This window comes from Ambystoma mexicanum, chromosome 5q (genome assembly GCF_040938575.1).
Source record: "Ambystoma mexicanum isolate Mex_15411 chromosome 5q, UKY_AmexF1_1, whole genome shotgun sequence".
In the NCBI taxonomy this organism is placed as follows: Eukaryota; Metazoa; Chordata; class Amphibia; order Caudata; family Ambystomatidae; genus Ambystoma; species Ambystoma mexicanum.
The window spans coordinates 1,404,646,167-1,404,671,611 of NC_090933.1; the positions used below are offsets into that span (position 1 = coordinate 1,404,646,167).

At 45.3% G+C, this 25,445-nt stretch overlaps 1 protein-coding gene across 1 annotated transcript in view; it reads left to right on the forward strand.

Moving 5' to 3' along the window:
- LOC138498459 (fibrocystin-L-like) overlaps window positions 1-25,445 on the forward strand; it is a 1,772,245-nt gene that overhangs the window by 1,253,590 nt on the left and 493,210 nt on the right. The window contains exon 29 of the mRNA XM_069622209.1: window positions 8,669-9,659. Within this exon, the coding sequence (XP_069478310.1) occupies window positions 8,669-9,659 (991 nt within the window). The remainder of the gene's footprint in view (window positions 1-8,668; window positions 9,660-25,445) is intronic.

Below are 25,445 nucleotides of genomic sequence, written 5' to 3' on the forward strand. Positions count from 1 at the left end.
TCGCGGTACACCCGGGCACCTGGTAAGCCTACCCTGTTGTCGCACAGGCTTGTCAAGGAGTTTCTCAAGGGCCTCTTCAGGACTCTTCCACCAGGGAAGGCTCCTGCTCTGGCTAGGGAGCTCAACGTGGTGTTGACTTAGTCAATGGGCGATAGTTAGCTGGGCAGGACGGGTCGGCAGAGGGTTTCTTAAGAAGAGGGTGCACAAGAGAGTGCTTCAGGTAGGAAGGAAAGACTCCAGTGGCGAAGGAGTGGTTGCAGAAGTCGCCCAGAGCAGGAGCCAGGGAGTCAATGTGGTCCTTGATGGTTTTGGAGGGAGAGGGATGAACCTCTTTAGAAGAGACTTTCATAGATCAGACTTGTCTGGAAACCTCGTCTGGGGGAAACAGGGGAAAGGCAGAGAAGGTGGGAGGAGAGCTGGCCGAAGAAGGGCCAGATGAAGAGCAGGGAGTAGAGGGAGGGCAGGGGAGAGGAAGAGAGAGAAGACAGGATGTTACTGGCATCTTCTCCATGCCGGAGTCGTCCTTGCGGGCATAAGTAGCTGTCATCGTTGTTTGCCTGCCCTTGCCCCGTTGGTGCTTTTCCAGCTTTTGGGTGCAGGAGAACAATCTGCTAAGAATGAGTAATGGCTAAACCACCTACTGTACAAACCAACAGTGATTCCAATCATAAATGTAAAATGGGCACAGCCAAGCGATATACCTCCCTTGCTTTTGGGCAGAGGGAAAGATATACTCTCAGAAGGGGTATGAATGTGATCCAGTAGCAACCCAAACAGCAAATTACAGCAGTCCAAAATAAGGGAATGTCCAATCAAGGGTTTATACAAATATAAACATTTTATTTAAACACACTAATGTAGAAATACCTATTAAAAGACTATATAAAACCCACCCCTTTAGAGAGAACACAGTATATGTAAAAGATAGAAAGAAACAGACCTCTGGGTAATGAAACAGGGGTGCAAGGCACAGAGTAAGCACAACGAATTTAAATGAATTTATGTTTCAATGGAAATGGTGCTATTGTGACCTAATCAGTCCCCAAGGGGAAGTTATGTATCAATAGCACCTTTCCGCTATTCTTAGGTAGTTCTACAGCATCAAACCAGAATTACCTTCACAGTGATAGTCCTGGAATGAGGAGCCTTGGAACACTTGTGTATAGGCGCGTTACAAATGACTTATCATATCAAGACTGCACAGAGGGGAAAAGAAAATTAATTGACCAGTGTGTTTCATGCCAAAGAGCTTTATCCTGGTGAGCTAGCACAATGCACTGTACAAGGCGCAATGTCAGAAGCAAGAGAGGAATAAACAGAAAAAGACATATAGTACAAATATTTTGACATTCTTATAGATGTTTTCCTGAGTAAAAAGTAAAGAAAGTTTTGAAAAAGTAAACATTCATGTTAGAGAAAAATAAAAATGACCATGTAACCAGTTTACACCCTAGCAGAGTGGAACACCCACATTAATGTTTCAGGGAGAGTGCATGCCACTGGAACAAAGTGACCGGCCATGAAAAAGATTAAATACACCCTTATTCCAGTCATGGTGTGTATGTGGTGTGGATCTGAGCAGTCTCCTGTGCGGTTTTTGACATAAAAACGCCCGTGGTGACTCTCTGGCTAAGCGTATTTAGAAAGATATACCACGTAGTAAGGGGGATACAGAAGAGGTGTCAACAAAGGGAGGGAACAGCCAATGGGTTTAAAGGAGGTGAAAGGTGATGTCAGAAAAGAAAAATATGCACGGAGAGAGGGAAAGACAAAAGTAAAGAGCTGGAAGAGAGTGAAGCCAAGAGTGGCGTAGTAGAGCTAATAGCGTGTTCCAAAGGTGAAGTCAGGTGGTGCGAGCTAATCACGTCAAGAGAGTCTTGAGTTATTGGTCAGGATTTAGCCCTTTCATACTGCAGTATGAGGTCAGGTTCCAATGTGATTCTACTATACTAGTAACCTCCCTTGTTACCACCTTGTGTTGGGCAGTAACTTACATTTTGTTCCATGAAATTCTGCATTCCCTCTATCACTTTCATTGGTGGCTGAACATCGCACGCCGCACAACACCATTAATAAAGTCTATGAACATTGTGCACACTTAGTTTTATAAGAGGCATTAGCACCCTGGCAGGGGGAGTCAGCCAATCAGGTGGCTAGGAACGCAGGCTTGAACTGCAGGTGAAAGCCCGCGTTTCATCCCACCAGACGGCCGGCTCCCCCCACCGCCATCTTCCCCCACCCTCTGTCCTATTATTTATTTTGTTGTCCCTCCCCACTATTTTGTTGTCCCTTCGCCCCCACACGCCCACTTACCTTATTTCTGTGGGCAGAGGTAGGTTTGGTTGAGTCACTGACTTGACCATAGTTATAGCTTTCCTGTAGGCAGTCTTCCGGAGCAAGGGGTTCCCAAAGTACATGAAATTCGATAATGGAGTATAGTTTTGTTTTAATGAGATGGCCATTTTCCTCAAATATTCTGGAATTCAGCACCTCAAAGCCTTTGTTTACACCCCTGCACATATATGAAAGCATATACAGTATTAAACACCTGAACTACAGGGCAATTGCAGGCAAGGCGAACTGGCTGAGGCTTAAGATACTGTAGCATCTGTTCTAAAGATTGCACTAGAAGATACACTAGTACATCTACAAGGTTTGCAGGGCCCGTTATGTTTTTATGTACAATGCCAGTGTCACTGTAAAATTTAATTTTGGGCACAGATCCCAATAATTGGAGATGAAATGTAACTTTACACTACGAAGCTGCCCTTATTCGGTAGTTTCACTGTGAGTCCCTTCTGACGAATTGCAGGATTCAGTCACTTCTCCCCACGGGGAGTCTTTCCTTGTGAGGCTAGGGAAGTGGGCGCACTATGCAACATTCCCCCTCGTTGTGTCGGCAAGTCGGATCTCGCAGGGAGACGCCCATCCCGGGGACTCCTGTTCTGATGAGGAACTCCCTTTCCATCACACTCAGAAACACCCTGAATTTATATAATTTGCCAGAAAACTAGAATTCTCCTGCATCTGTTATTTCATAACCTCTGCAGAAAATCAGTACTTAAATAACACTGAGACGAGTGGAAACCTAGGAGCGAGAAAGCGAGAAAGAATATCAACAAAGAAGTCATGCAGAGCGTGAGTCCGACACAAAGAAAGGACCACTACTGCAAGCTGGGGAAGCCACAGAGCAGCATCATAAAAAGGTGCAGGCCCAGAGAAAGAGAGAGAGAGACCCGGGAGTCACAAATCAGCTGGAGAGAAGCTGGTAATGGGGAGATAACGGTCCCGAGAGAGAGAGGGTTGGGAAATTCGCACAGAGGAGAGAAGCTGTGACGGAGAACTGCCCAATCTGCAGTGAAACACAGAGGGAGAGAGTTTTTACCTGGTGGTGGCTGGAGAGGAGATAACGCCTTTCCACGCTGAGACCACACAGGGAGAAGGACACCGAAGGGTGTCAGAGTGAGAAGAAGAGCCAAACACAAAATCCAATCTGACAAAACAAAGAGGAATGCCAAAGGCAATTGCTGACCCGGTGATGCAGCCCTACTACAGTACAGGTAATGGGGAGAGTGGGAGACCTTGGGGAAAAGGCACATTTAATGAGAAACAGAATATTATTTCTCGTAGTAAGAACACAAACAAATGTGATGATTCGATTAAACCTACTCTTCACAGTTAATGTAAATGCTTTACAAAGAGTGAAAATCACAATAGGCTCAGCCTACTCGCCCCAGTGAGTATAAACACATTGAGAAGAGGGAAAATCACAAGGGGACTCTGCCTACTCATCCCAGTGCTTGGAGATTCGTTGAGAAGAGTCAGAATCACAAGAACTCAGCCTACTAGTCCCAGTGAACATGAATGCATTGAGATAAATAAGTATCACAAGGGGGCTCAGTCTACTCAACCCAGTGAGTGGAAATATATCAAGAATAATGGGAATCATAAAGAGACTCAATCTAAGTATCCCGTGAAGGGAAAGCTTATAAAATAAATGAAACAGGTCACTTGGTACATGACACAGATCACATTGGGAAGATAAGAATATCACAAGGGATACCCAATAGTAATCAAAGAGCTACCAATTTGGAGGAACTGGTGTCAGGAAAATAACAGATTCCTACAATGATTGCAGGAGCAGAGTAAATAAATGTGTGGCGGCCCGAGTCCATAGAGAGAGGAATTTAAAAGTGCAAACAGAAGTAAAGAAAGGGAAGTAGCAAAATCCTGTCAAAGAACTGAACATTCTGGAACTGGATATAGCAAGACGCTATTTGTAAATAGGAAATAAAACAGCAACATTTCTGACATCAGTCAACATCTTGCCTCCCTAAACTAAACATTTTGCAGTGGCATGGCCCCAATAGTGAGACATAAAGGAACTAGAGGAAGTAAAAGCTCCAGGACGTATACAGATTTAACCAACCAGAAAAAAGAATTTGGGCAATAAGGACCTTTACAAGCAACAGTCAGCAGGTGGTAGGTGGAGAGAGAAGGGAGGAAACTGGAGGTAAACTGGGAGAGCGAGGAGGTCTGAAGGTGGAGACAGAGGGAAACAGAGGCAAAGTGACAGAGATGTATTGGAATGGGTGGCACAATACAAAAACATTTAGTTCACATAGGTGTAAAAAGAGCCCATCTTTCACTTTGAACTCTATTGGCTTCAGGAAGAATATGCATAACACCCCCCCACCCCCCCTATCTACAGAGCACTACATCTGGGGAACAGGATAGACACGTAAGAGTACTCATTGGAGAACAATTTCCAATGATAGAAGTGGAGTAAGATACATTTTCAGCAGGCACAGTTTATTCATACAACTCAGCTGCACTTACGTGTGATGCTGGAAATGCCTTTTGGAGGGACAGGGCCTCCCAGTCCTTGTCCTACCACTTGTCCTACCACTTCTCTGTGTGTTTTTGCTATATGTTTTCTGTCTCACAAGGATAGCTTAAGAGCAACATGCTTGCCTTGGAAGCAAGACGACACAGAGCAACAGAGGTTCGATCCCCGGGTCTGCGCTTAGAAACCTCTGGGTATTAAGTGTGTTATAAATAATCTATGATATCATCATATCATATCACCCATTGGTGGGGCTACAACATTGTACCCCTAATCTGTGTTTATGGGCACCTGTGTTGCCCGCAGGGTATGGGCTGGTAACAGCTATATGCTGATATGGCAGTGGCTCTGAGTGTCCTCCATTTTGGGACACTTAGGCCCTGCCATAGGAATCAATAGATTCCTGAAACAAAGGCAAGGTGGCCACTGTAGCCTCTTGGTTTCTTTTGCCTTTACACCTTGTTTTCCCATAGACCTGGAAAGCCCTGACTCTGTCCCTTCCTCCTGAATGGCTGTTGGGTGGAAGTACCATATATGTGCCCGTCTCCTCTATGACTGACTGGAGCCTTCCCAGGGACTGTGTCTTGTGGGTACACCCCGGGGGTGGTACCTGTGTAAATGGAGTTGAGAGTTAATTGCCTGTGAGCCTGATTGGTGATTGGCTGCATGAATGTCATTCTGTGTGATTGGTTGACTGAGCCTGGCTCAACCTAAGTGAATGGGAACAAATGTGTATAACTAGGTTCTCTGCACTCACCAATGTGTTCTTCTCTGAAAATGAAGCTGACGCTGAAACCAAAGCAGGTATCCTGAGTCCAGTTGGAGTCCAGTTGGAGAAAGATGTCTGTAGCTGCATTTCTTCAAGGAATCTGAAAACTGCTGTGCTGACCCGAGGACAGAATCAAGAGAGGATTGGCTAGGAGACCTCTCCCCGAGCTACGAGGGACCATCGGGCAACCTGCTGCTCTTGATCTGATGTACCCTGGAAGCCAGTTCTGTGTGCCAGCCATCCAAAGAAGGGGTCTTCATGAGTCCAGAAGAGAAGTGCTTGGACATCCTAAATCAAAGAAGTCCAGTGGTGTCATCCACGGTCCGGAGGTGCATTTGTGATCGCTGGAAACCGTTTGCAGTGTAGCGCACAGAAGAGGGGGTACCCTGGCCTAGTGCTGCTTGACACCCAGAGCTTGTGAAAGTTCCAAACTGCCAAAGAATATTTCAAGGGACATCCTTGCCACCGTCAGTGGCCAGAGGAGATCCAGAGTTGCTAGGTGCAGAGGAAGGTCCACCGGTGGGTTTCCCGCCACCAGATTCCAACAAAGACATCCTGAGGGTCCAGACTTGGTGAACGTCCATGGTCTACTCCAGTGCTCGAGTTCACATCACCAGAAGCCATCCAGAGGTCTGTGCTGCAGCACTGAAGAACTGAAAGTCAGCAAACCGTAAAATCCTGAAACCTGACACCAAAAGTGACCTGAGCATCCGTCGCCGCCAGGAGTCATCCAAGGTCCCCAAGGATCTTGTCTTCATCATCCAACCCTTTTATTAGCCCACAGCAAGTTTCACCTTCCTACGACCTCCACGACCGGAGTAGCAACCGTTCAAAGGAGCCCACTGCAAAGATCGAATCTGCAGCCTTTTCCAAAGGTACTTTGATCACTAATTTCTTCTTGGAACCGACATCCCTGCAACTCTTTCCTGCAAAGGCCAAGTACTGTCATTTGTCTTGTCCTCCCTCTGTCTTCCCCCCCCTTGTCTTGTCGTGCCTAGAAACACTTGTGTACATGCGTTTTATAAATGCAATATCATATCAATGTGCTTCTGCGGAACCCGGTCCCTCTCGAACTGCATGCTTGGCTCTTGAGAGGCTGCGGTACGGGGACTGAGACCTCAACGAGGAGGTGCTAGAGTCGATTTGGCTGCATGTAGAGCATCCATTGTGTGTGCGCAGGTGGAGGAAGTATGTGACTTGGTGCATGGAGAAGTGAGTGGATCCCATGTCGTGTCCCACATCATTGTTGATGGAGTTTTTGTTGGCCTTAGCCAAATCAGGCCTCCAAGTGGGCACGGTAAAGGGGTATCTTTTGGCTCTTCCATGTTTAAAGGAGAAGTATCCCTGAAAGTACACCCTATGTGTTTACCAAAGGTGGTGTCAGAATTCCATCTGAGCCAGTGCATCGATCTTCCAGTGTTTTCACCTCCATCCCATCCTTCAAAGGACGAAGACAGACTCCACAGGTTGGATTCCAAGATGGTGCTATGTTTTTACCTGGCTAAAACAGGCTCTTTCTGGAAGCATGACCAGTTATTCATTGCAGTCTCGCAATCCAGGTTCGGGCGAGCGGTTACCAAGCAGACTATGGGCCTCATTATGAGTGTGGCAGTCGGAAATAAGGGTGCTGGTCAGTTTACCAGCACCATTATTATCAGGCCAACACACTACAAGTCTGCCTGCAGGGTCTGTTGCGCCCGGCAGGTCTGACCCTGTACAGCGCAATGGCCCGGGTAGGCAGAGTTTCACAGAAGCACCGGCACCGTTAGCAACAAGTCCCCATCCCCATGGAGTCCTATGGCACTCCACCAGAATGGGGACTTACCAAATCCAATACCAGGACTTGTAATGTCCCGGTGGCACTGGGAAGTCAGGAGCCAGAAACAGTGTTTCGGGGTTGGCGGCAAACCACCGGTGTCATCAGCGGGTTACGGCTGATCTCGTAATCAGGCCCTATCTCTCGTTGGATAGTGCTGTGCATTTTGGAATGTTATCAGAAGGCAGGTAAGGAGGTACCAGCAGGGATTACCACCATGGCATAGGGAACACTCTACCAGAGGGGCTGTGGCCTCTTCAGCTCTCTAGAAGTGAGTACCAGCTATAGACATTTCTCGTGTGGCAACATGGTCCTATTTGCACACATTTGCCAAGCATTACAGCTTAGACATTGCCAGAGGAGCCAATGCTCGCTTTGGTAGGGCGGTCCTCCAGAGTATTTTGGTGTGAGCTCCAACCCTCCACCACCATGGAAACTACTTTGGGAGTCTATCAAGATGAGGAATCTGTGGGAGAAAGCAATCCATTGAAGGAGAAATTACTTTCCAGTAATTTTCGTTCTGTGGATTATTCTCCCACAGATTCCTCATTTCTCTGCTACCCTGCCACTCTTGGAAGTCCATGGTCACAATTGCTATCTGCGGTCATGCTTCTGCGTGCCGATGACATGAGGAGAAGAGTACTACATTGGGACAGCAACAATTGGTTGCCTGACTGTCCAGTTTCTTCCTGCTTCATTTAGAAGATTAATAAAAAAGAAACAATGTAATAGCATCTAGTTTGCCATTGTTATTTGTTTTGATTGCCTTTTCCCATTACTGCATGTTCCCTCTTGCAGGCTGAGCCCGAGGAGGGGAGGGGTAGGGAAATTAGTTAAGGGGGCATAGTGCATTCCTTTAATTTGGTGATCAACATCATGTCCGTTGTCAGGGAGTGTCCAGGCCAAATAGGAGGGAGCTGTCAAAGACCATGTCAGGCGCCACTGCACCCGCCTCTCCAAAGATGTCCTGAGCAGCTGACGCTGGATGAATATTTATCAAGATTAGAAATCTGTGGGAGTTGAATCCATAGAAAGAACATCACTGGTAAGTTATTTCTCCTTTCTTTTGATTTTTTTCTAAGACCTCAATATCATGACACATTTCACTAAAACCAACTACATCTGACTGGACATATGCCCCATTTCTAAAATTATTGTTGTTAAATAGCAAAAATGTTATCTTTGAGCTGTCCATTTGTAAATGTTAATCCGTTTGCATTAATTCTTTATTTTTTAGGTTACAATTGGTGACTATCCCTGTCTTGTGATGACAAGCACTGCATCCTCGCTGACTTGCAACATTGACCCACGTGACACAATGCCTATTTGGGTGCCAAAAATGGTGTCCTTAACTGTGCATAACATGGGCACTGCGATTAACACTGCACGTCAGGAGCTTGACCGGCGCTTCGTGCTTCTGCCACACATTGAGTCTGTGATGCCTAACATTGGATCGCTTAATGGAAGGACCAGATTGACCATCCACGGGTCAGGGTTTTCAGGCTCACAGAACAATATAACAGTCAAACTGGCAGCTTATGAATGTGCAATAGTGTCTGCTAATTACACGGACATTACATGTGACACCCCACCTTTGTCTGTTGCAAAAACCATACCTGTAGACGTCGTTGTTCTTGGTATCCCCGCTCAGTGCAGAGGAGCGTGCAACTTCTCCTATTCCGGGAATCTTTCACTGTCCGTTTCAAGTGCCTCCCCCACCACCCTGCAAAATATCTCTACAGAACTTCTTATTCAAGGGGAAGGATTTGGGAGCAGTGTTCAAGACATCCTTGTGTATATTGGAAATATAGCACTGCCGGCCAAGACTGTCACTAATCAGAACATTACTTGCATTGTGGGACCCCTCCCGGCTGGAGACTACGTCCTGACAGTTGTGGTATTAAGTAAAGGTCTGGCTACAGGAAGTGTCACCCTTAATAGTCCTGCTGTGGCCACTCTATCACCAACTTCCGGAAGCGTCATGGGCGGCACCACTTTGTTCATCACAGGAAATGGATTTGACATAAACAACACAAGAGTAACAATAGATTATTCCACATGCCAGATTGTATCAGTGACACCTGGTGAAGTGCAGTGCACCACAGCAGCACACTATGCTGCAACTACCGCTGTGATCATTTGGGTTAATGGAATACAATATCCCCAGCTGACCTTCACTTTCAGACAGGATGATACACCAAGTATAACAGCAGTCAACCCAAGCACAGGTAATTCCTATATTCGTGATTGGTGGGCCCTATGCATACTAGATAACAGCACATGCAGTACATTCAAATTCATTATACCTTTACCAGAATGGAAGGCAATATTGGTATGCACTCAAAGAGATCACGTTTATTCACTCCAGGTTGTACTAAGCAACAGGTTCACATCACCAGGTTGACATCACCAGAAAATGAATGCTTAGAACCAAGTTTGGGTTTGGTGTGTTTTCTAGTTGTAATATTGTTTGTTTATCGTTGTATTGAATGTACTCTTAGCCAGCAATTGAATCAGTAGAATGCAATGTGAGTCAATGCCCTTGCATGCTACTATCAAACAGTGACAGAGAATTTGTCTGACAACATGTTCAGATTTATTTGATATATTCGGCTGGAGAGACCTTGAGCTCTAGCCAAATACTGTATTATATATCACACAAGGAGTCTTCTGCTATCCAGCAGACATCGGAAGCATAATGTTCTTCATTTGATTGGTGCATTGTATCATGGCTTCTGATTCATGCCTGGACAATGCAAATTCATCTTGGTTTCCTGATTGATGGAGGAAATGTAGTGCAGTACGTACATCCCAAAAACTATAAGTTTTTGTTTGCTGTTGCCCATGGGCTACAATTTTCACTGCCTATTTGTCTCACTGTGCCAAGGACCTCCAGCCTCACTGCATCACCTCCTCTGGTAGCCCAGTCAAATTGAGACAGTAAATTGGAAAATGCAAATGCACACACTTAATGGTATCTAAACATTCTGAGCAAGGTTAGTACATGTTTCTGTGCATTTTGTTTTGCACAGAAATATGTGCTGCACATATGCTGGAGCTCACAGGGGACACCGCAACATAACTCAGATGTATTACAGGAGTGGGATAGTGCAGAGTGGAGTCCATACTCAAGGTCCTCCATAATCAATCTAGTCTCCCTGCATCTCGTACTGAATATAGTTCCTCCAATTCGGGATCGGAAGGGTACATGGTTCCTCCTGCTGCATCCGGTGGTACCTATGCACTGTCACTTGGCCCACTCTGCTGGTCAGCCATTGCATTAGCAATTGTTCTCTGATCTGGCAGCACACTGCTGACATGTGCTGCTAACACTCAAATAACCGGCAGGTGTTAGCTAGTACGGAGAGCAAACAAACACTTAAATTAGCACTATGTCAGTGATGGCTCAGTACAGTGCCCCACTTTTCTCCCGTAGGCTGCTGCAGTTGCTGAGAGGCCTCACTCTACTCCTCCAACTGAGACAGCCCCACTGCTCAAGAGCTGCTCTCCGGCATCTTTCCAGTATTTGCTGTTTGTGCCATAGCTCTCTGGAGGTAAACATGGGCCCATTTCAAAATGATGTATGCTCTTCTCCTCCCTGTCCGCTTCTGAAACATGTCACCCAGTTGAATATCTCACAGTTGTAATAACCCTCTGCCACAAGTTCCAGGGGTGGACTGGGAACCAAAAGAGCCCCTGAAAATGATTACTAGGAATCAAGAAAGGCCCTGGAAATAATGTTCAAAGTGACCCCATATTCCAAATTTTCAGCAAGGCACACAAAAGAGTGCCCGGGTGCAGAGACCTACTGGGAAATCTCCAGAGTTCCCTATAGGTGAGGCCGCCCCTGGACACAACACCTCACTCCAGACATCAGCTGTAGACATGAATGGCACAATCCTCATCAAATATTTTTAAGAGCATCCACTGTGGGACAGTTAAGCTCCCTCAGACTAGGTAACCTTTACCAGTCTGCAATATTTGCTACATACCTTTGCAACACACCCAGCTGGGTAGAGTGAAAGTGGGAGAAATGGAGACCTGATTGTCTAACCATATGGGGGTCCTCAGGGATCATAACCACATTGCTCTTCAGTGTTTATGCTCGTTCCTCAGCTGCATTGATTGATCTGATTGATTGCATTACTCTCCTGTTCAACATTCATGCGGATCAAACCAAACTTAGAGTTGGTCTTAAGGATGACTTGCAGGACTTCATTTCAGAAATCCCTGCATGTTTGTCCACATTCAGAATGGAGAGACATCTCTTTCTCAACCCAGAAAAATGTGAAATCCTCTTGTCTGTCTCAGCCCAAGATTCAAGCATACCCAGGCTCTACCCACCTGACCTATGCCGTCCCACTCAGCCAGTTCTTAAAGTTAGAAGCCTGGGCATCATTTTTATCCAAATCTGTCTTTCGCAAAACAAAACTCAGAAGTTTTGCAACAGCTGCTTTTCTTGCTCCATGGGATGAAGAGTCCTTCCAGATGTCCACATGAACCAAAAAGTATAAATTATCCAGACCTTACAAGTCTCAATACTTGTGAGAGCATGTACACTGTCCATGTGACAATGGATATCACCATATTGCAAGCAATAGAAAACCGCATCACCAATTACTTTAGAAATGGTGTCCACAGACTTCACTGACTTCCCATTCATTATTGGATCAACTTTAAGGTTAACTGCATAACAAGAAAAGTAGTCTTGAACACAGGGCTCAAGTACATGTCTCGGTTGTCCAAAATACTCCAATCAGAGACAGATTTGCTCCAGTTTTACGGAGGGAATTTAAGACTAAAAGAAATGTGGAAGAATTTGACCAGCGATTCATGGATCAGAACAATGGAACTCATTCTCATTGATCTTAAGTCACCTTAAGTTTATGAAAAACTTTAAAACCTTTGTTTAAATAGGTTATATATAATATTGATTGCATTGACATGTTATGCCAAGTCTGCTAAAATCAGGGACGCTAAGATTGGCAGTTTGATTTCAAACCTTGCAGGTAACTGTGTTAATTGGTCCACAAAGAACATTGAGAGGGCAAAGAAATATATGGATGATCGTGGCTCATTATTAGTTAATAACCTTGGGATGATGATTGCTGAGGATATTGTTAGGGTAGATTCTGGGGTCGGCAGAGCTGTTCCTAGGGTCCGCGGACCTCCAGCTCACGGAGGGCCCTAACTCCCTCCAACGTCCCAAATAAGTCGAGGTCCACACAAGGAGCAAAGGATAACTGCCGTTTTATTATATCAAACGAGCAGGGACAACATACTAGGCATCAAGTTCCATCCGAGTACATCTCAACAAGTTCAGGCTCACAGGCCCTTTTTGTACACTCGTGACAATCGTCGTCACTTACAAAAATCCTTCCCTGAACCTAACGCCACGCTGGGTTGTCTCCCAGAGTGGTAGGTCCAGTATGGAGACATATAGGATTATTGGTTATTGGTGGTCGCGGTGTCAGGTGGTGTGCTTGGTTCATCCATAAAAATTGCTACCTGAGAAATGTTACATTAGAACCCCTGATGATTGGCTGGAGATTCCGTCCGCCAGCCCCTGTCCCCCAGTGTACTGATTGGTCAGGTTGCGAGCCCCCAAGCCTGGGACCATCGTTGTTCCCAGCCCACGAGACACCTGTTCTCGTATAATGTGTATCAGTAAGATGTGACTATGTGACAGTGTGTAACAATGAGGTCTTTGCTAATGCCATGAGAGCAGTCCAGTCCCAGCGCATTTTGTAGATGAATGGTTGCAATTATGTGGCAGGTTCAGTCTCAGACGTGGGATGGCTGCATCTTCCCTGCTTCCAGGTCTTGGCAACATGTCAGGTTGGCCGGATCACGTGTGAGGAGACCGCTAGGGAAGTCGAATTACTTTGATTTGATTTGTATTTTAGCTTGAGGTGTCCTGCCCTGTAGCTGGTCTCATAGTGGCACCGTGAATGAGGAATGTCACTTGCAACATTATGGCCTTGGCATTGGCAGTCCCTGCCTGGGTGATTCTGCTCGCTCAGCAGCTTGCAGCTTTGACATCTCTGTAAAGGGAGTTTAGTGTGCTGGATTGCTCTGAGGCCTATCCAATATAATTGTTCAAGGGTTAAAAGCATGCACTGAGTGGTCAGGTCCCTTGAGTGCTCCTGTCCATCCATAGAGTAAATAGCGAATAGCATCTGCAAGCATATACACAAGCTCTTCTGGCATCTTGCGTTTCTGCAGTGCAATAGTGGCCTATATGAAAAATAACAAACGTGCAGACAGGATGTATGTCACTGTCCTCTAGCTCATAGAACTGTACGCAGATGTTCTTCGTGTGGATTGGTGTGCGAGTGTCCCGATTGTGCCTATTGCACGTATGCTTCTGGTCTAACGCGGCTATGTCGTCATGAAGTCTCTAATGACCTGCAACACGGTTTGCGTGGACATCAATCGATTTGGTCCATATAATCGTCTCCAGCTCGGTCTTGGTTGTCATTGGTTGTGTTGGCTAAGGCTCTTGCTATCGTGGGATTGAGTGGGCGGATGGCTGGATGTCTGTCGTGATGTGAGCTTGCGTTGGGAGCGGTGGGACCGGGTGCAATCTCGGATAGTGGATAGTTCTGTCGGGAGTGCTTCTTCTGGTTAGGGGCCCCATCAGTAGGGAAGGGACACTCGGATTTTCCCTCTTAAATATTGAAAAGTGGATCTCTCTCTTTACTAGCAGATGCGGGTAACATAAGTCTGGATTAATAATAAAGGAGAATAACACAGGCGTGTGTTTTGATAGAGAGATAAGGGACCAAAAAAGGTTGAAAAGGGGAGGGATACAACAAATAATCGCCAGTCATGTGTCCACTGTGGACAAGTTGAAGGCTACTAGGGCAATAAAAAACAGATATAGGAAGTGGATACGCTGGTGCAGATTCAAAGGCAGGAATAGTGAGTGGCAGCATATGATAACAGTCCTAATAACCCAAAATACTGTGAACATTTGGACTATATTGGGGGAAGCTAAAAGTCCTAGGAGAGGGAAAACGGCATGCCCTATTAGTGAAGCACAGTAGAGTGACTATATCTTTGTCATTTGGTAACTGTGATAATGAAATAAAGGTTAGAGAGAGTGAGATATAATACAATTCTAATCCAGTTATAAAGATGGAATGTGTCGACATAATCCCCATGAAAAAAGAAATAAAAAATGTCTAACGCAACTGGTACAAATGCACTTGCTTATGTTATACTAAAACAGGACCCAGAATTATGGGCCACCATCCTGGGTACTTTGTTTGAGAAGATTCTAAAAAATTAGATCATCCCTACCTCTTGGTGAATGGCAATTGTGATCCCAAATTATAAAAAGAGGCATGTCCAATACTGGAAACTATCGCCTATTATCTATGCTAAATACTACACAAAAGATATTTGCTTCTTTTATTCTTAAGTATTTGCAGAAATGGGCAGCCTCAATTGGCTTGTTAAATCGCTTCCAACTGGGTTTTCGGCCGGGAGGCAGTACCACGGTCACTATAAGAATTATGGATTTACTGATGGAGAAAGCACAAGGAAAGGGTAATCGGGTTTATATGCCATCTTCATTGACTTTCAATCCGCTTTTGTCTCAGTGAGACGAGAAAGACTGTGGACTAAATTGGAGAACTATAACTGCCCAAGTTATATTCTGCATTTGCTGAGAGTGTTCCATTTGAATAACGCAGGTGATGATGGATGAAGAAAGGGCCTTGACCACCTCGATGAGTATTGAAAGTGGTGTTAAACAGGGCTGTGTCTTGGCCCCTTTGCTATTTAACATATACCTGGCTGACTTATTTCCAGCGTTAATAGAGGCAAAGGGTTGTCCCCCCAAAATAGATGATCAACACTGTCTGTGTCTTGGATATGCCAACGACTTAGTACTCATTGATCATACTATCATGGGCCTTATTAGAACTGCCAAGGTATTCTGGAAATATGGTTCAGAGAATTATTTGAAAATTAATATGAATAAAACTCAAGCAATATTAATCAGCGGAGGAAACGTTGCGAGACAGAGCAGACATTTTGATGATGTAAGAACTAAATATGTCGATTCCTACAAGTACCTTGGAGTTGAATTATAGCTAGAGTGGGGTTATACAGATTGTATAGGTAGAAAGATGAGTAAGGCAAAAGAATTGATAGCATTGATAGACGTGAAATATTGGAGGAAAGTCTTGGGCCAACCGGACGCTGTCCCTATGGCAATCATTCGACTAGAGTTGGGGCTAATCTCTATGTAGTCTGTAGCTTTGATAAAACAAGTTTTGCTATTTTTCAAATCTAGATATGAGGAATGTGGACAGCTCCAGGACTCTCTGGGAAACATGGTGATGCATGAACAAAAGAATAAGTATATGGGCAGAATTAGTGCTTTGTGTACAGAGATTGGGTGGTCCCCGAATTGGGAAGAGAATTATTATGAAAAAAAAAAAGAATTTGAAAACAGATTGGCGTTATGAGATTGGGTACGTGATTGTGCCTATCTAGAAACTTTAAAAACATATGGGTTTGTTTCTAATTGAAGTCATACATATAAAAACAAACTCAGCATTACTTAAGACTATGTCCATCTAAAAATCTGCAAAGATTTATATTATTGCTGCGATTAAATCGAATTAACGACATTATCAAATACTGGGCTGTTGATAAAGTTACCTGAAAGTGAAAGATCCTGCAGATTGTGTAAGAATCCCAAGGTACTATAAACACCTAGAAATGTGTTAACAGAGTGTAGAGTAATGGGCAAGGAATATGTCCGCCTAATGGGTGACTTGGTTTATGACTTGAATTTTACCAAAGACATATGCAACCCGTGGCCCCACGGGGCCCGGCTAGTGGGCTACATGATGGCCTTCTGAGGGAACACACAGAAAGAAAATACACAGACACCAGTGCTAAAACAAAAGGTTTTATTTAAGTGTAGTGTGTGTGCGTCTTTTATTTATATACGTGTTTGGGAGAAACCATCCAGCCCACAATGCGGCTGTGTGGAATGTTAGCAGTAAAGGACAGCGCAATAGCAAATAACTTCCCTGTCCAGGAATGGGCTGTGAAGGGCAGAGAAGAAAAGAATCCTGAAGGATTTATAAAGGAAGACAGTTCAAAGAACAGTTGAAGAGAGGGAGAGAAAAGAAAAAGACTAACCACGGGGGTTGCTGCCTCGAGCGGCCCCCTGGCGCCTAATCTGTTGAAAAGCAATGGGTGGCGCAACAGGGATCCCCTGCAGAGACTGTGCAGGGGGCCCAAACTGCTATGCCAGGAGAGGCTCGGCCGCCCCTGGGTTGTGGCGCCTGTCAGACTGCCTGGGTGCCAGACCGGACAGGCCCCAGAGATGTGTTGCCAGTCATTGTGGCAGCGGCTGCCCAGGCCCATCAAGAACAGCCCGACCAGGACCGCTTGTTTGGGGTGGCCCGAGCGGGTTCCCCAGCCATGCCCCCAAAGGCCTGCCTCGTGGCCGCCGCCAACCTGGGTGAAGAGGAGGTGGTGCGTACGTCCTGGGTCACTCCGTTGAGCGGCCCGGGTGAAGAAAGCCCCAGGCTGCCTAGTGGAGCGGCCTGGGTGAAGAAGCGGCCCGCCTTCTGTGTTTCCACAATGCATTGCTGAGGGGGCGGGCCAGGAAGAGGCCTGACGCTCTGCAATGAGCGCTGCGATGTCCCCATAGCAGCAGGGATGCTGCCGGCTCTGATAATGGAGCTCGGGCCGCGCTGTGACTTCGGGGGGGAGGCAGCCAATGGTGCCCACCCATGGACTTAAAAAAGGCTGCGATTCACAGTGGTGATGTCAGGTGGGCCCCCGAGCCAACGGGGCCCATCCTAAAAAAATATATAAATACTGCGGTTCACAGCAGTGAGTGTGGGCAGTCCCCAGGTGCATAGGGGGCCGCCCAGGACAATGAAGAAGATGCAGGATGTGCAGTGGCCCCACATAGTGCACAGGGCCATCCTGGAAGAAAAGAAGGGGGCCAGGCCTCACCCGTCATCTGTGGGGCAGGGCCCAGTTCATCATCCAGTGTCATCAGGAGCAACCCTGCACTTTGGACAGACCTAAAGGTACTGTGAAGGGGTGGCTGACTCAGCAGTCACCCCATTGTGAGATGGGGTTTTGTGTTTGTGTAGTATGTCTATATATATATGTATTTTATGTGTATAATTCTGCATTGTTAAATAGGGTAAATGTTAGGTACGGAAGGTTAGAGAGTTGGGGTACTAGGGGAATGTTAAGTAAGGTAATTGTTAAGTAGGAACAGATCAGATGGTAATTGGTTTAAATAAGGGGTAGAGGGGAGGCACCCTGGCATGAGGTGATGGCATAGGTTGGCGGCCTGCCCAAGGCCGCTTTGCAAGATGGGACCACCTACAGAGGCCAATCTCTGGCCTCACTCTCCATGTAGATGGTACCTGAGTTTAGGAAGGGGATTGGTTGCGGTAAGGTCACCCTTAGGGTCCCTGGGGACCCCTCCAAGGAAGGGTAAACTGACGTAGCGGGTCCCCACTTAGATGCAGGACTGGACTGGCCTATAGGGAACTTTGGAGATTTCCCAGTCGGCCTCTACATCCTGGGCCTCTTTTGAGGGGCATTTCCACATTTTCCCATAGAAAAAGGGTTGGGCTTTCTGAAAATATGTAATAAGGGGCCACTTTGGACATTATTTCCAGGGCCTCTTTTAGTTCCTAGTCCACCCCTGCTTAGATGGAGCTCATGCCAAGGGAATCCTAGCGTCTAATAAGGGTATGTTTAATAAAGAGGGACCCCTTCGAGGGTCTCTATTAACAAATTCACTCTGGTGTCTGTTCATTATCAAGGAACTCAGGGTGTGGTCCAGTTCCTGTTTGAACTCTTTTTATTTGCAGAGCAGGTGGACTGTGATGGTGGGGTGGTGTCCTTGTGGTTGACCCATTTCCTGGCCCAGAATATTTTTATTACTAGGCTTCCCAGGCCAGAAATTAAAAAAAGAAAACAGGGGCTACACATGTTTTGCTTATGCCGTTTAAACTCTCCTATATAGTATATATGTAGTGTATCATTGTGTTATGTATTTTGTAATGAAAAGGTATATTTGTAAAGTTATTTTTAATGTTTTCATTTAAATTTATGAAGTTTTTTTAACTGAAACACATAAATATATATATATATATATATATATATATATATATATATATATATATATATATATATATATATATATATATATATTTTTTTTTTTTTTAAAGGCTTGATACACACAAACTAAAACCCACAACAATGTTTCATGTCCACCTTTGGTGGGTTCATAAAGTGCAGTGCAAGGTCCAGGGCTTTCAGTCAATATGGTGGTGAGGTGTGCAATATGCCAATACGTCTCTTAACATAACATAACATAACATAACATAACATATACTTAACCCATGCTAAAATTGATTTCTAGAATGTTGCCTGTGGACAGATTTTAGGAGTCCACTCTAGTTATAGTGAACAGGGAACTCTGAGAGATTAGCCAAAACCCAATTGAGGTAGCAAGGTAGAGCAGTCATGGCTTATTCTCAGGAGAGTATGAGTGGGGTCCAGGTCCCTCAATTAGTCCACACCGTATTGCACACAATAATTCAATTTAGACAGGTAAGTATACAAATAGTTATTTATTATAGGCCTTCTGAACACACTCGAAAATTAATCTAACAGGTAGTATTATCGCACAACACTCTATGATAAAAATATCTTGTCACCGTAGGTTGAAATATACATCAAATAACTTAATCAGTAAAGCAGGTAAGTATTCTAGATGCAGTAAATGATGGAACCAGATCACAAGTTAATAACATATCTTAAGAAGCCCAACCCCTAATATAGGGAGCCCTGTGCCCAAAAGCTACAATTATTCTCAACAAAATGAAGTCTCTGTAGGTAGGTTTCAATAGACGTGTGTTGGTGATAGTTTAAAAGCTATATAACAATGTTAACAGTGGTAAGTATGAATTTTCCTTTCTTCCAGACCCAAGACTAATCCAGGGGCAGGATACTCTACCCAGGTTCGACCACTAAAAGGTGAGTGGAATGGAATAAGGAGACAAAGGGACTTGTTCCCAATATTATCCTGTGGAGGACTGGGGGGACAAGGCAAAATGCAATTACTTACCTCCCTGACTGCGATTTTCCCAGGTAACTACTTGGGAGCCTCTGTGGGCTCGATCTCTCACAGTTAGCTCCAGTGAGAGGTGCCCAGGAGTTGCAGGTTCAAAGATTCTTCTGGTTGAATGGAAAAGCAAGATGCAACTATTTTTGGAGAAGAAAATGCAGGATCCACCAATGCAGACCTCTTCAGGACACTTCACATGTTGTAGGAAGGCGAGTTCCTGCGATGGTTTCCGCACACAAGTGTCCATCATGTCGTGGTCACAGCAGCTGCTTTAGGTCAGGTTCCCTTGAAGGTGGAATACTGAAATCCGGGGAGAAGGCTGCTAGTTGCACAAGCTGGCGACCACCGAAGTTCTAAATTCGAACCCAGAACAGTGACAAGTCTGGTGAAGTAGCGCATGAGAAAGCTGGTTAGTCCACCGGGCAGTCCAGGGACACTTTTGCAGGCTCAGGAGGGCAGGATCCTTGGGAAGGCATTGGGAGTAGTTGCTCCCACTAGTCCAGGGGTTGAGGCATTGCTCAGGTTTTCTGGAGATCAATCATAGGAGCAGGGCTTCACTGAGATGGCTACTGGAAGGGATCTGCAGCAGGCTGCTCTTCTTCAAGGGATTTTTGGCTCCAATGATGATCTGTGAAATTGCTCCACATCCAAGCCCACCAATGGTAAGGATCAACACCATTCAAATGGCCATTAGTTGTCCAATCAGGACCAACCACTAGTTTCACATTGGCCCTGCTCCTAGTCTTTCTGGCACTAACGGTGTGGACTGTGACTAGACTGTCCCACCTCCTTCCTGGGCCACAAACACAAAGGCAACACTAGCCCAATAAAGCAGCAGCTTTCCTGGTCAAGTGCATGAGCTTATAGGGACTTTCCTGACCTGAGAAGACGGTAAGAAGGACAAACTAAAATATGAACCGAGAACAAGTGAAAATCTTGTGGCACAGACATTTTACGGCATAACCACTTTTAGTAGCCAAACACGATAAACACAAATGTGCACACTAAAAATATCGCAAACATATTAAAAATGTAACTGGTGCCACAAGCTTGTCTTTAAGCACATATACAATTAACCATAAATCACATGTGTAAAAGCAATGGTGAAACAACAGTATCCACATTGCACTTCACTGTAAAAAGTACAATATTTAAAAGGGAAACCTAATTTCCCCAGTACCGATAGTCTGAAGGACTGATCACTGTGATGAATCCTGCGGATCTCTCACTACAACCCTGCCTACATTCTACTCCCAGGTGACAGAAAGGCAGACGCTTCCTGATCCTGACCTTGGGGTGGTCTACTGCAGGAGGATCACCTGGTAGGAGACAAGGGCCCAGGGTGGTGAGGAGATCCAGTGAGATGAGACACAGAATTTATCTTTAAATGGGATGGACCTTTTAAAGGTCCCAAGACATGTAATGCCTTATTGTTGTTATGATGTGCTTGAACCACACCTTACACCTGTTGATGTGGCTAACACTGGTGTGACAACATTAAACACCGTAAGGAAGGAAAGACTGTTTGAGACTTCAAAGGTAAAAAATCTGCCTTATTCCCAGATGTACAGTGACAGGAAACCTATAAATAATGGCTTAAATCAACTGCCTTCTCCTTTTCAAATACACTCTTGTAGCTTTTCCTTAAATGCACTTAAGAGAAATAAATCTGCGTTAAGAAATAAAAAGCTAACAAGAAAACCTAATTCGAATGGATTGTGTCCTCCCACGTATTCCTCATCTTGTGATAAATCGTTATCTCCAGCTTTGCTGCTTCGGAAGCAGCGAAGCTGGAGATAACAATTTATCACAAGATGAGGAATACGTGGGAGGAACATCCAGTCGAAAGAACGTTACAGTTGGTAAGTAACTTGTTCTTCGAATGGATTGTGTCCTCCCACGTATTCCTCATCTTGTGATAAATCGTTATCTCCAGCTTTGCTGCTTCGGAAGCAGCGAAGCTGGAGATAACAATTTATCACAAGATGAGGAATACGTGGGAGGAACATCCAGTCGAAAGAACGTTACAGTTGGTAAGTAACTTGTTCTTCTGTTGGTTGGGACTACAAGTCTCATAATCTCCTAAGTACTGGGATGAGGACGAGGGCACAAGGGCAATGTTGTAGGAGTAGTCAGCTTGTTATGCATAATGACCGACACCTGTGGGAAGCTCAGAGGCTTAAAAGGCCCCCTCAGGTGCAGGCCATGTGAGAAACCTGAGGGTATTCTCACTACTAAACCCCTAGGATCCTCTGTGCAGGGGGCCAGGGAAAGGCCATTTCTCTTGGATCCTGACCCTCAAGGGTGGGGGGGAGAAACAAGGGAGGATCACCTGGGTGGAGTGTCCTTGGGGAATGGAAGTGGGTAGCCCTTGGGTGAGACGTAGTATCCCCTGTTCCTAATGATGACCAACCCTTCCCAACCTTTATGGGTTACTGTAAGTCAGCTCCCCTTGTTTCTACACATTTACATCCTTACAGTGCTGAGAAGAGGAAGAGGCAACTAAGAGTAATGAAGACTAAACTCTTTCACCACTCTGGTACTGGGACGAGGAAGATGCCTATTAAGAATAGTGAAGGTCTGGCATGTCCCGTTAGTTGTGGTCATGCTGGGCTGATTGAACATTCCCACCTGCAGCCTGTTAAGAGGCTGCAGGTGTATAAAAAGAGACCAACCCTCCAGCAATGTGAACAAGGTGAAGAGCGAGGTAAATAGCAGAGTGAAGAGCGGAGACAAGGGCGACAAGAAGAGCAGCAGGGGGGGCAATGTAAGCAACAGGGAACTTTTGGAAACCACGTTGAAGCACAGAGGATGGCAGAAAAGTGCAGCGCAGGATCTGGGGCTCTGTGGAACAGCGTGTGCACTGCGAGGGAAGCCATATAGAGAGGCTGTCTGTTTTCCCTGTGGTCAAGGTGCTTATTCCCCTGTGTCAGGAAGCCGCCACAGGAGTGTCTGAGAGGAAGGAGTTGCACCTGGGACGTGAAGAGCAACAGGCCATTTGATCCAAGCTGCTGGGAAGCCTATGAGTGCGACCGGTGAGTTTATAGTAAATTAGAAACCCGGTACGTGAACGTTCAAACTTGCCCACTCGACAAATACATTGTATCGGAATGGTCGTGTGTTTGAGGAAACACGTTTTCGAAGGTCTCAGATTTAATCCATTAGCAGACAACGAAATGCTAAGAATAGTATCTCAGAGTGGTCGTGTGGGGGAGAAAAACATGTTATCGAAAGTCTCTGAATGCTGGCCATTTCATTGGAAGTGAATCAAAGAGATATTACACATCAGGTTGAATATAAAGTGTTCTGAATGCAACCCGTTCCTTTTGAACAACAGCATCTAAACTTTATTGAAGAATAACCTGTGTTTGTTTTTTTAATGTCGAACTGAATGAAAACCTTAAATACTCAAGTGTATTGAATGCTTAACTAAGTAAAACATTTATAAAAGAACACAACTGCTACATATTAAGTCTAGAAGTTGAATGGAACTTTGAATTCAAGAATATTCATTAGATGCTAAACTTCCAAAAAGGAAACTTCAAATCCAAGTGAAACCAATGCATGCTGTATTCTAAAACGAAGGATGTAAAAACTGCATATAATAGAAAATAATATTGAAAGCAGAAGCAATTACAACGTTGATGTTTATTTCATCACAGCTACAATTTATACTGAAAAACTGATCATAAAAAGAACACATAAGCGTGACAAGAACTTTAAGAGACTAGGGATAATTTTGGGCCTTTGAAATTGAGTCTTGGGGACGTGAATCCAGAGACTTCAACCATTTATGTCATGACCCTTGGCCCTGGCCCTCACTGGCAAGTCAGCCTTCCGGTTAGGGCCATGTCAAAGGCCTTAAAACCTCATCCAAGACTGTCTTGGAGTCAGTCCTGGCGTCTTTGGCGCCAGGCTCATAACCATCATGAAGACCAACATTAGAATGGGACTATTTACTTGGGACTATTTAACTTGGGGGTGTTCAGCCAACATGGAGGCACACACATAGCTCAGTTACAAGGAACTGAGCTATGCGGTCTAGTCTTTTGGGTGTGGCAGGCCTAGGACTACTTTACCTGGACTACTTTGGGTGTGGCAGGCCTGGGACTATTTTACCTGGACTACTTTACCTGAGACTATTTAAACCACACCCAAACAGCAGAACATGCTTTGCGTTATTCTGCTGTGGGCAGCGTAACGCTCACCGTGTCCAGTTCTTTGATGCCAGCTTACCTGAAACCAAGGACCTGCAGAGAGAGAAAGAACACTACGAAACTTACCTGGAGCAGTATCCTGTCTTCAATCCATCGCTGACTTCAGTTCCACTCACCCATAGGTACGAACTCCATCATCCGGCACCGCATACATCCAGGAATACCATAACCTGGAAAGAGGAGAAAGAAAGACAGCATTAGTAAGCGTTTATTCACGTTTCCTCCCGAATGAAGAAAGCCACACAATTCTTACCTGGGTAGTCATCTCCTGGTCAGTATCATTGCTGGAACATTACAGCGCTCAGCGAGGAACATCGCAATGTGCAAGGAGAGAAAAGACACAGGTTAGCAATATAAAAGGCGAAACAGCGTCGCGCATCGCGCATTACTCACCGGACAGCATCGCGCACACCGCGCTTTCGCCTACCGGCCCATGCTCATCTTCAAACTGCATGACAACATCAAAATACCTTTCCATACCTAAAAGGAAAGAAGCAAGACATTATTATTTGAACTAAGAGGAACATAAGAACTGCATATAAAGACTGTAAAGCAGCAAACCTACGGAGTCGCAGCAGGCCTGGATTCCCACAGGGGGGCTTGCACCAGTGAAGGAACTTGGCGCTGCTCGCCCCCACATCTACGCACCCCTGCCACGTGGAGCAGGACGGAGAATCCACCTTTTAGAATATTAAGGTGAGGAGAAGGCCCAAGGGGGAGAAAGGAGTTGAGGCCAAGGGAGGTGGGAAAACATAAAGACAATCTGGTATTGAATCCAGCTCTCCTATATTGCAGACCCATCTTTAACCAGAGGCATTACCAAGGGACCGGGGGCGGGTTCGAGAGTGCAAATCATCCAACCAGGGCTGGGTGGCGTCCCAGTGGATACCAGGTGAGCATAACATTTATTGACTTTGGACTGGAGTCTCAAGGTTATTTTGTGCTTGGAACTGTATCCCTTGGAACTTGGGGAACGGAACCCCAAGTATTGGTTAAAACTGTATCATCCTGAACTCAAGGGAGGTACTTTTGAGACTTGTGTTTGAACTGTTTTATACTTGGGGAAGGGAGCTGAAGGAAGTTGGGAGCTGGAAGAAGCTCAGAACTTTATATTGGACACTGTTTCCTTTGGTTGCTGGCATCCCTACACTTTATATAGATTAATTTTGAGGGCAAGTAAAGGTTTTGGACACAGACAGGTTCTTCAGTTGAACATTTTCACTCAGACTTTACTTAGTTTTATTTAGGTAGGGAAATCCCACCTTAGCATAGGGCAAGGTAGGCCTTTTTCCATCCTGACATTTAGGTTAATAAAAGTCTGTGTCTTAATCCATGATGGCTTCACAGCCTTTAAATGGAGTTGGAGCTTGAATAGCCGCTGCAGTAGCAGCAGCAGAACAAGAGTAGGTTGTTGGCAATCCAAGCAGAGTTTGGTGGAAAGAAGGGACGCTGGGACTTTGACCAAGCTATTCCAGCTGCCTGTCTTGAGAGGGTCCTGTTCCCCCGAAATCTAATCTGGAGTGCAGAGGTTGTGCAGCAGAAGGCGTGAAGGAAGATAGCTTTTCCCCATGTGAACCTGATTGCGCAGCAAGAAGCGTGTCGGAGACTAATGCTGAAAGCTGGAATACAGCCAAGCGTCCCAGGAGCAAGAGGAGATCAGTGAC